The sequence below is a fragment of the Balaenoptera physalus genome (assembly GCF_965194825.1).
Source record: "Balaenoptera physalus genome assembly, chromosome: 18".
NCBI classification, from domain to species: Eukaryota; Metazoa; Chordata; class Mammalia; order Artiodactyla; family Balaenopteridae; genus Balaenoptera; species Balaenoptera physalus.
The window spans coordinates 61,288,722-61,300,332 of NC_138899.1; the positions used below are offsets into that span (position 1 = coordinate 61,288,722).

The window sequence follows — 11,611 nt, forward strand, 5'->3', positions numbered from 1 at the left end:
TCTGGTCCTCCCTCTCAACTGTGTCCTGTAGAATCTGACCCTCAGGGAGTAAAGTGGCTTCCTGATTATACCTCCCATGAATCCGGGTCGGTGTTACCATTTTCCCCACACGTCCCGCCCACCTCTGGTAGAAGAGCAGCTGCTTTGAGGAATTCAAGGGGAAACAGTGACATGTCGTTTCTGCCTTCTCGTCCCAACCCACACAGAGCACACAAGACTCGAGACTCACAGCCTGAGCAGGGACAGCAGGGACCAGTGTCATGGCCTCTACGTTTAAGACCCATATCTGCGGAGTCAGGAAGAGCTATGCCTTGCCTGTGATGTTCTGACTAGAAGTGCTGCAACTGTGCCCACCTCCAAAAGCTTAGCCCTCTTGGTCTCCTGCACATTACAGAAGTCCAGTGCTTCACAGACACTTTGCATTGTAAGTTGGCTGGAGCAACTGGGAATGTGTGAAGGACAAGGGAAGGGATGGCCGCGGGAGTACTGGGGGAGCCGGGCAGGGGCATGTTTGCATTAGGATCGCCCATGCAGCTCAACCATATGGCATAGGCCACAGCTGGGGACTGTCCCAGAGACTGGATTCTAGCCAACAGCTGCATCTGGGGACTTCCTAGTTCTTCCTGAGTGAACCTGAGAGAGAGGGCAGCAGTGACCCCAGTGGGACTGGTTATCTAATCTTCCGTCTTCCATTGGAAGTCAGCTAGCAGACATCAGGTCCCGTTGAGGGTGGGTATGTGTATGCAGGATTTCACTCTAAAGAACTCTCTTTACTCCCCACACTCACATGCTAATGGGCCACCTTAATGGCCAGTATGTATTGAGTGGTTACTGTGAGTCAAGTGTTTCTTCTGAACTATAAGCTCCATTAAAACAAGGCTGCTTGTCTATTTGGTTCTCTGCTGATTCTCCATTGCTTAGAACAGTACTTATCATGTAGTATGCATTGGAGAGATGCCAGTTAGAAGAGTTAATGAACTTTACATACATTATCTCAAAAACTCTTACCAAAATGCAATAAGGAAGGGACTTGTAGTAGACACCCGTGGGGTTGCCCCCTAAGACCACATGCTTCTAGGAACTAACCCTGCATCGTATACCATGAGGTTTTGTATGTTTTTTGTTTTTTTTTTTTTTTGGCTGCGCTGCGTGGCATGCAGGATCTTAGTTCCCCAACGAGGGATTGAACCCGTGGCCCCTGCAGTGGGAGCCCAGAGCCCTAACCACTGTACCACCAGGGCATTCTCTATGTGGTTCTTAACTTATGCTGCCCACCTGGTTCAGGAGCAGCCGTCATATTCACAATTGACCAATAAGTCTCTTCCAGGATTTTAATTCTTTCCTGGTGACTGAAGACAGAAGTCATAAAACCTGGAAAACACCTAGAGGATAAAACTGACATGCAGGGAGAAGTAGCAAAGAAAACCCTGCTGTTTGCATTCCTGGATCCAGTAGTAAAGAGTCCTGTATTTCTGGAGCGTAGGTAGTCAAACCTTCCATGAGTGCTTCCAAGAGGCTATGACTTTGCACCAAATCAACTTGAACTGGGCTTCTATCGCTTCTAATCTAAGAGTGCAAATTAACAAGGAGAAACTGAGACTCAGAGTATTCAAGTAACTCGTTGAAGGTCACAGCAGGTGAGAGAGCAAGGCAGAGTCAAATTCAGCTATGTCAGGCCTATGTCCTTTTCACCATACAGAAGGGCTTCCCAGCAGAGCTAACCCAGGTGAAGTTTCTAGAGTTAGAAGGAAAAAAAAGTCGACAATACTTAAGATGTTTGGAGATACAAAAGAAAGCATATATATATAATAAAACCTGATAAGCTGAGCTTGTTGGGACCAGTTCAAATGCTGTAAGACAGGTCAAGGTCAGAACAAAAAGTGCAGGAAAAAAAGATTTACAGGACAAGCACAGTGAGAGGACGCATTCCTCACTTTGATGTGAGGTCCAGGAAGAAGCCTCTCGTTTCCTTGCCATTCTTCTCTCCCAACTTAATAAAACATTGCTGTAATTTTTTTTTAATTTGGGAATTTTTCTTTCTGTTTATCAAAGTGATACATGTTCATCATAGAAACTTAGGAAAGTATAAAGAGGTACAGGAAAATCACCAGTAATCCCACCTTAAGGTAACTGTTAAACTTTTGAAATATTTTCTTTGAGATATTCCTATGCATTTTTACGCAGTACAAATTTTATATACTGGCATTTTTCTCCCCCTTGTTAATGGTAGAGCATACGCATTTTTCCAGGACAGTACTCTTTGCTGAAAGAAATTGTGGGCACTAACAGGCATTAACAGGATATTTTAGAGGCTTCTTCTAGAAGCACCTAGAAGCATCTCTGCGCAAAGCTAGGATCTGTAAAAAGCTGTATGTTCATTGAAAGAATAGGGAAAAAATCTGCCTGTCTGCAAAGGGAGATGACAAGAAAATTCATCATTGTTGGCTGAGAGTAGATGGGGAAATATTATCTCCTGTGACTTTGTCACAACAGCTCTCATCTACCATAGATTTAAGATTTGAATTTTACCACAAATACAGTCTGGAAACCCCAAGATGAGAATATTCACTTAAAGTTTCTCAGGTTCGTCACACTCCAGGACACCAGGGAGATGAAAAAGAGTTCCTTACTGAAGGAAGGTATCCACCACCCAGACCCCACAAATTCCTCAGGATTACACCCAACCAGGCATGGGTTTACCATCCAGTGTTACAAAATAAGCTTTGAAATGTGAAGCCTGGAAGCTTTTTTGGCAACTTATTTGGTGGCAAGTGATCTGAACTGGCCAGAAGCTATTTGAACATTAGTTTATCCTCTTAGTATTCAGAGGAGAACAGATATAATATAGGAGAGGCAGTATATAAAGAGATAGTGATTGAGAACTTTCCAGAATTGATAAAGCATTTGAATGCTCAGATTGAGGAAGACAACACATTTCAAGCAGGATAAGTAAAAACCAATCTGTATCTGCAGTGAAACTACAGATAAAGACAAAGGCAATCCTAAAAGTGAAGACAGATTACCTACAAAAAGAAGAAAAATCCAATTAGATTGACAGCAGACTTCTTAATAGTACAATCAGAAGCCAATAGACAGTGGAGATTACTCCTTATAAAGTGCTGAGAGAAAACTAGTCATATTTTGAGACAAAAACTGAATTTACCATCAGCTCACCTTCATTGCATTATGTATTTCAGGGAGAAAAAGGTCTAAAATTCAAAAAAGGATGGCTGATAAATAAATATATAACTATGTAAGCATATCCAAATACACACTGGCTATAGGACAATGATATATTACTGTCTAATTTGGAATAGGAGGTTGCTAAGTAAAGCACAGTGGAAAGAAAGTACCAGCTGGTTATTACACAAGACAAGAAAGCATTATGGGGGTTCAAACATTCTAGTTCCTGGTACTGCTTTGGAGGAGGGTAGAGAGATTTATTCTCAACTGTGTTAAATGCAAATGTGGACATTTTAACGTAAGAAAAGAGAGTTTATTGCTTTTATATCGGTAAAGAAGAAAATATGAAGTTAAAAAGTCCCTTCCAAGAGTCACAGTAAGGAAGTGGACTGGGAAGAAGAAGCAGAAGAAGCAGAGTGGCCCTAGATAAGAGTAGAAATAAGCCCAAATATATCAGCAGTCACAGTAAATATTAATGTACTAGATAGCTAAAAGGTTAAAAACCCAACTGTATGATGTTTACAGACACATTGAAATGTAAGGGTAATAGTTGAAAGTAAAAGGACCACACATTGATTTGTATTTGTGTTCCAAACATAAATAAAAAGAAAGCCAATAAAGCTATATTAAAGTCAGACAAAAACGATCAGTCGTTTTATAAATGACTTATCCTTTTATAAAAGGATTAAATTTGGCTGCAAAGGACAGAACACTCAAGTGGCCTAACCAAGATAGAAATTTATTTTTCTTACATGTAAAAGAAGTCCTAGACCAGAGGTGAGCTGCCAGGGCTGAGATGGCTTCCCTTGTCGTCAAGAGCCCAGGCTTCTCAGTGCTGCCTGCTAATGGGTGATCAGTCCACTTGGTAAAGGCACTTGAGGAGAATCATCTAAATAGGTAAGCAGAACCTTCCCGCAGTGGTACTGGAAATCTGTGTCAATATACACCCAGGGCTAAGACAGCTGTGTTCAACCAAAAGATCTTGGTGTTAAGAAGTACACATATATATATTTTTTAATAGTAATCTTTTATTTATTTATTTATTTATTTAATATTTATTTTTGGCTGTGTTGGGTCTTCGTTTCTGTGCGAGGGCTTTCTCTAGTTGCGGCGAGTGGGGGCCACTCTTCATCGCGGTGCGCGGTCCTCTCACTATCGCGGTCTCTCTTGTTGTGGAGCACAGGCTCCAGACGCGCAGGCTCAGTAGTTGTGGCTCACGGGCCTAGTTGCTCCGCGGCATGTGGGATCTTCCCAGACCAGGGCTCGAACCCGCGTCCCCTGCATTGGCAGGCAGATTCTCAACCACTGCGCCACCAGGGAAGCCCAAGAAGTACACATATTAATGGGCAGAGGACATTGTCCTGTCAGGCGGGTCTGGAGCTGAGAATCATTGCATTGAGCACAGGGTCACTGAGAAGGCGGGACAAACGTCCTCAGGAAGAGGGCGAAGAGGCCTTTTCTGACTCAGGTGATGAGACCAAAGGAATGGGAGGCAGTTACCTGGAGAAAGTCCATCTTACTACTCTTCTCTGTGCTTTTCAAACGCTGGATTTGAAGGTCAATTGGTACAGCAACACTCATGAAAAAAAGTGGCTGAGGATTTAGAGAGTGCGGCGGGGCAGTCATTGGTATTTCTGCAGGATCAAATCGGGTAGGGTGGGGTAGGATTGGGGAGGAAAAGTGGGTAGGGGTAGGCTGCCTGCTTTCCCGTGTGATTAGACCTGCCAAAGTAAATAAAATTGAGTACTTGGCCAATAAACGCTCCCTAACAACTATTGCTTTTCTTTGAGAAGTAAAAGAAAGTATTTGATCTCTTGGAATTTGATCCCTACATAAATATCTGCTATAGTCACAAGAGCTGGGGTCTGGGGATAAAGGAGAAGACGCCTTTGCTGCCTGAGGAAGGCTCCGTGCAGCCTCTATTGAGGATGAATGTGTAGGTGTGTGTTAAACGAACACACCACTACATATTCTTACTGCTTAACTGGATACAACTCTGCTTGGAAGTTAAGGTTAACTTTGTGTCCTTTGGCTCTTTTCCTACTTCCTGATTCAGTTCTTCAAATTGCTGTCTACCATCTCCTTCAATCTGCTCTCAGCTTGTCTCTTCATTTACAGGGAAAATGGAGGCCATCAGATGTGAACTGTCAAATCATTTCCTGTCTTGGAGGAAAAAAATGACCCCTCACCCTTCCAAGGTTAAACACCCACTCTGCAACTGCAGGGGATTTTGTGTGATTGTCTCTCTCTGTCTCTGTCTCTCTTACCTCCTCCCTCCCATCTTCTCCAACCTCTCCTCTCCATCTATCGTGATTCAGCCACAAGCTCAAGCCTTACCAGCCTGTAAGAAACACTTCCCTTGACTTCACCTTTCTGCTCAAAAAACTGTCTAGTCTCTTGTCTTCCCAGACCCTTAGGGAATGTTCTTTGAAGAGTAGTCTGTGAACAATACTGGCGTCCATGCTCCATGAGTACAGGAGTCTGTGTTTTGTTTACTGCCCTCTCCTTGAGGCCTGGACAGTGCCTGATACATAATAGGTGCTTGATAAATATTTGTGGAATAAATGAACAAATGCCTTCACTTTCCATTCAGTTTCCCTTCCATCCTCACCACTCCATTGAAAACACTCATAATAACGTCATGGGTCCCATCCCAACTGCCAGATCCAGTGGCCTCTTTTCAGTCCTTGTTCTAGTTAACTGTCCTGTAGAATTTGGGATGGTGAGCCCTTGCTGCTTGAAACCCAAGAGTTCTCTCCTGGTGCTATTTTTCTCTCTCAGAATGTTTTTTTTTTTTCCCCATTTTCTTCATAGTCTCCACTTTCTGTTCTTTTTTTTTTTTTTTCTTTAAGGAGGAATGCTTGGCACTCTTCCATCCATGCCAGAGATATCTGGTGGTGATCAACAGCGGTAATGATGTATAAATCTACATATCTTTACAATTCTAGATCCTGCCTCCTCTCTGAGATCCAGAATGATGTAGCTCTGGGTGTCTTCACTTGGATGTCCTTGTGAAGGTCATCCACTTGGAGGTTCTTCAAACTTAATGTATTTGAAATTGAACTCCCTCTCTACCTTCCCAAACCTCTTCTTTTTCTCATGTATTTCCTGATTCAATGTTTTCACCACCTCCCCAGCCTGCCAGGCTAGACACTGGTGTGTCCCTTTCAGTTGGTCACTAAACCATGTAGATCCAGAAACGTCTCTCAGCCCCAGCACCCTCTCTTCATCCCTACCGCCTTAGTGCCAGCCCTCATCTGCTCTCCCTGAGATGAGGTCCATCTGGTCTCCCTGTCTCCCTCATCTTTACTACCTTCCCCTTCGACCACAATAATGTGAATACGGCACAAGTCTTAGCATGCCTCTTCCCTACTGGAAACACCTTCAGTACCTCACTATTACTTGTTCAACAGGTTTCAGTGCCATTGATGCCTTTCCAACCTATTAACATTTGCGGCTAACATCGTCTGGTGCAGCTCTGCCAGTCTCCCCTCCCCCTAACCCTGCCAGGGTCTCTGATGTCTTTGTTTCCTGGGCTGTGCTTGCTGCTTAGAATGTCTTCTCACCTCTTCTTGACTTTGCAAAGTGCTACCCAGGCTTGAAGACGTAGGCCCAATGCTTTTCATTTCGGTGAGCTTTCCCCTCCCCCTCCACATGATTTCTTTCTCCTTGGCACTCCTGAAAAAAGAATCCATTTTGCTGTAGTTGAATGTTTGTTTCCTAATAAACCTCTTTTATCAAGTTCATATTAGACAAATAATAATTTCAGTGGGGAAAAGGGAATAATAAGACCCACAACAATTTATCTGTTCTCTTATAGAAAACTTAATAATCAGAGGAGTCACAGATCCAAGTGATGAAGAAAACTAAATACAACAGCTGATGCTTATTGAGTAGTTCTGACCTGACTGGCCCTGCTCAAGGTTTGTACTGTAAGTCTCACAGCTACCCTGTGAGGGAGCACCTACAATAATCCCTCAGCCTGGACTTCGTACAATGAGCCAGATCAGAACAACTGAATAAGGCTGGACTATTAGGAGGATTATTTTAGAATTTATATTTAAAAATCGAAAGGATCATTCCAGCAGCTGTGTACAGCTTCTCTGCACCATGCAGCAAGACATGGGCTGCATTATTCTACATTGAAGACAGCAAATTTCTATGGTCCGTCAGGTTTTCTTTATATATAACCAAAAAAAAAAAAAAAGAGCTATTTGCTATTTATTCTGGAAAACTTTTTTTTAGTGTGTGGTCTGTTGTGCTTCTCCTAATCAAAACACTGGGTGGCAGTGTTTTTACTGAAATGATTTTAGAGGAAAGCCAAAAGGACTAGGTTTTAGTCTTCTGAGAATAACAATCCTATTTATCCAGCAATGACCGAAAAGGCAATACGCCTTCAATCTGTCACCTGAACAACCTGTGCTCAATATTACAACTCTGCATGCAGGGGTTAAACACACAGGGGCACACACACACACACACACACCCCTAGCTAGATTTCAGAAAGTTTTCTGATATACCATCTTGATAAATTAAAAAAAAAAAAAGTCTCCTGTCTCACACAGTTCCCACCTCCAAGCCTCATTTTCCATTCATATTTGAATTTGTCCAACAAACCCAATAAGATGAAAATGTTAATTTATTTGACTGGTTGAATACATACTGCTATCATCCCAAAGAGGAAGTGCTAGGATTCTCTTCTTCACCCCTACTATCACTCATTAAGCATCACCAGTGACGGAAGACTGACACCTGGTGCCAAAGAGACGAGAAGGAAATGGAAAATTCAGTGCTCTTGGATTGGAGTCCCGGACTCAGGCCAAATACTACAAGGATCTAGATTCCTTTTCTTATCTTTGAAGACCGAAAGGACATTTTCTCTGGATTGGCCAGGGCTACTAAAAGATGTGAAGAAGTTTATGAACTGTGTTTTCCTGGAGGAAAATATTTTATTTCTACAGCCAAACAGCCTGGGAACAGGCAAAGTACAAATTAATAGCACAGCAGATATTCTGTGTTGGTCCTCACAGGTTCTTTTCTTTTACACACAAAGCTGTGGTAGGGACCTTTGAGGGTCTCATACTTGCCACATGTATCCCCAGCATATGAACTATTTCTGTATAATTGTATGTATTAACATACCACAGTGTTATGTATATTATAAAGGATGCAGAAAAATACACATCTTAGCAGGAGGGAATGAAATAAAAATTAACACAGGCAGAAGCTCTATTACACTCCCGTGGACGGTCTTGTGCACTCTCCTTAAAGAGCACTCCTCGCTTTGAAGTCCACTGGCACTAAAGCACTGGTCACTAACATCTGGGTAGGAAGAGAGTGATTTCATACGGGCATCTTGTCTTGCTATGCTCCACGGTCCTGTGAGTTAGAGGGTGAAGGGGCTCTTGTCTACGCCATTTTCAGATGAGGAATCAGCCTGATAAGGATGAAATGAGCTGCCCAAGGTACCTATGGAAGTGGGACACATATCAGGTTTTCTTCTTCTGAAAGTATCATTATAATAATTCTTTTTTTTTAAAGTGTTTTTGAATCAGAACTTAAATTCTCAAGACTGTAAAGAAAGTAAGAAGCACGAAGATGTTGACACAGATTGGTGTAAGCACTCTTACATCTTCTTGGCTTTCAACATTTATTAAACATTAATGTTTAAAATTCATGTTTTACAACTCAAAATATACACAAAGAACTTGTTTGTGAAAATGATCTCATCCATCAAAAGTCAACCCCCTTTGACTATCATCCAATGTGTATGTCCAACGTGGCCAAATACAAGACAACCTTGAACAGGAGGAAGTCTGCATTTTTCTGATGAGAGTATGCAAAAAAAAGTTGTTTGGCTAATTTGAAATATGTTTATGAACACTTCAATACAAAATTCGTGTCTATTTGTCACAGCTTATTATGACACATCTTAAAAATATTTTAAAAAATATCAGCTTGGAATTTTTTCCACTGTAAGTTTTCAAGAAATAATTTTATCCAGACTCTTCACTTGCATCTTCAAAATTAGAGAACTCACAAGCCATCACGCATCACCTTCACATCTAAGTGGTTTCTAAGTGAGATACAACATTACTTGAATCTATAAATGATGTGGCCACTGGAAGTTGTATCCTCTCAAATAAGCATTCTGGTATAACATAAGGATTTTTTTCTTCTTCACGCAGTAGTATATCTATGATCTCCACATCATGACTACTTAATAGATTTTTAACATAAACTTCTCTAAAGTATAACACCTATGAAAAAGTGTATAAATCTTAAGTATATGGCTTGATGAATTTTCAAAGTGAACACACCCATGCAACAAGTACCTAGGTGAAGAGAGCGTCACTAGTCCCCTAAAGGACCTTGCATGTGACTCTCTAATCACCTCTGTCTAGGGCCCTGCCCCTCCCCCTGCTATCCGTAACCCCATCCTGACTTCTAACATCATGGATGAGTTTTGCCTGGCTTGGATCCTTATATGAAATGGTACAAAATGATTTATACAGTTTATATTTTGTATTTGATTCTTCCACTCAAGATTGTGTTTGAGACGTCCTCCGTGTTGCTGCATCTAGTTTTAGTGTGTTCATTAATGTGGACTATTCCACTGTATGAATACTCTGATTTTACCTGTTCTCTTGTAGATGGGCATTTGGGTTGTTTCCAGATTTGGGCTATTAGGAGCAGTGTTGCTCTGAACATTCTCATGTAGGTTTTACATACACGTTTCTGTTGGGTAAACCTCGGGTGGAATCATTAGGAAGGGCCGTATGTTCGATCTCAGCAAACCCTGCCTATTACACTCCCATTAGCAGGTCATCAGACAGCCAGGCCAACACTTGGGATTTCTGTTGTCTTAACTTTAGCCATTCAGGTAGGTTTGTAGTGGCATTTTTTGTTTGCATTTCCCTAATCTTATGAAGTTAAGCACATTTTCATGTATTTATTAATCATACTTATGTCCTATTTTGTTAAGTACCTAATTGAATCTTTTGCCCATTTTTCTATTGGTTTATCTTTTTAAAAATGAATTTATGGAGTTCTTTATATATTCTAGATACAAGTTCTTTCAGATACCTATATTGTAAGCACCTCCACCCACTTCATGGCTTGCCGCTACTAGTAATGGTGGCTTTACTGTATCGTATTGTTTCTTAAAGGGATCTTAACGAGGGTTTTAGATTTATAGTGATCCAGGAAATCTGTCAATTCCTTTGCCTCCTTTTATATCTGATTCTGTCAGGTGACTTTTGGAAGCAAACAAAACTAGTATTAGGGGTTCATTTGTAGGTTATTTGTTGTTTATTATAAAGTCATTGAGATGGTTCCTTATTATGTGAGAGACTTTGAGAATTTTTTCTGGTGGGGGAAACATCTTACAGGTATATATGAGAATTCATACCTCCCCAGGTCAGTATTTGTGGCACATAAAAGCAAGTTAAAATTTATTGGCTCCCTGTATATCCTCAATGGTCAATTCTGTATTGTAACTGAAGGCTTTTGTCTTTATTAGTTATCATTGGCTATATGTTAGCAATTATTTACTGAGTATTTAAATGTTTTTGCATTTACCCTGCAGAAAGGCAAAGCAACTCTTTTGTTATAATGATGTGCCAACTTGGCAAGGTAATAGTTCCCAGTTATTCAATTAAACACTAATCTAGGTGTTACTCTGAAGGGATTTTGCAGATATGATCAAAGTCCCTAATCAACTGAATTTAAATAAGGAAGATTATCCTGGATAATCTGGTGGGCCTTACTGTTAGAAGGCCTTAAAAGCAAGACTGAATGAGGCTGAGAGAGAAGTTCCACCTGTGGACAACAGCTTCAGCCCTGCCCGTAGAGTCTCACCCTGCTTTTGAACTTCCCTTCCTGATGGCCTGTCTTTTGGATTTTGGACTGGCTTAGCCAGCCCTCACAATCACATAAGCCAAGTCCCTGTAAAAAATCTCTTAACGTACATATCTACTACTAGTTCTGTTTCTTTGGTTAAATCCTCAACTAATACAAAGATCATAGGATCACACAACTGTTTTTCTTTACAAAGGAATTACCAACGTGCAAAAAATTTGTGAATTAAAACATTTTTCTTGTTAGAGGACACAAGTCTGTTTAGACTTAGAACCATTTTGTGTGTAGCTCACTGTAGGGCTCAATCTTGACTACTAATATTTAATTTTATTGTTTAATATTTATTTATTTGGCCTTAGTTGCAGCATGCGGGATCTTCATTGCCGCGTGTGGGATCTTTTAGTTGTGGCACGTGGGCTCTAGTTCCCTGACCAGGGATGGAACCCGGCTCCCCTGTATTGGGAGCGTGGAGTCTTAACCACTGGACCACCAGGGAAGTCCCTTGACTACTGATAATTTAAATAGTACGAATTAAAAAATTTTAGTACTGTCTAATTCACATTTACAT

At 41.1% G+C, this 11,611-nt stretch overlaps 1 protein-coding gene across 2 annotated transcripts in view; it reads left to right on the forward strand.

The window, feature by feature from the left end:
* The window catches only part of LRCH1 (leucine rich repeats and calponin homology domain containing 1), a 111,569-nt gene extending 101,005 nt beyond the window's left edge, over positions 1–10,564 (forward strand). The window contains exons 18-19 of one of the 2 annotated variants that reach the window (XR_014256279.1): positions 207–424; positions 3,945–10,564. Coding sequence is in view for 1 of the 2 variants with exons in the window: in XM_082435395.1 (XP_082291521.1) it covers positions 207–236 (30 nt within the window). In the remaining variant the exon portion in view is untranslated. Of the gene's footprint in view, positions 1–206 lie in introns of both variants that reach the window. The other variant, XM_082435395.1, reaches the window with a different exon arrangement.
* The last annotated feature ends 1,047 nt before the right edge of the window (positions 10,565–11,611 follow it).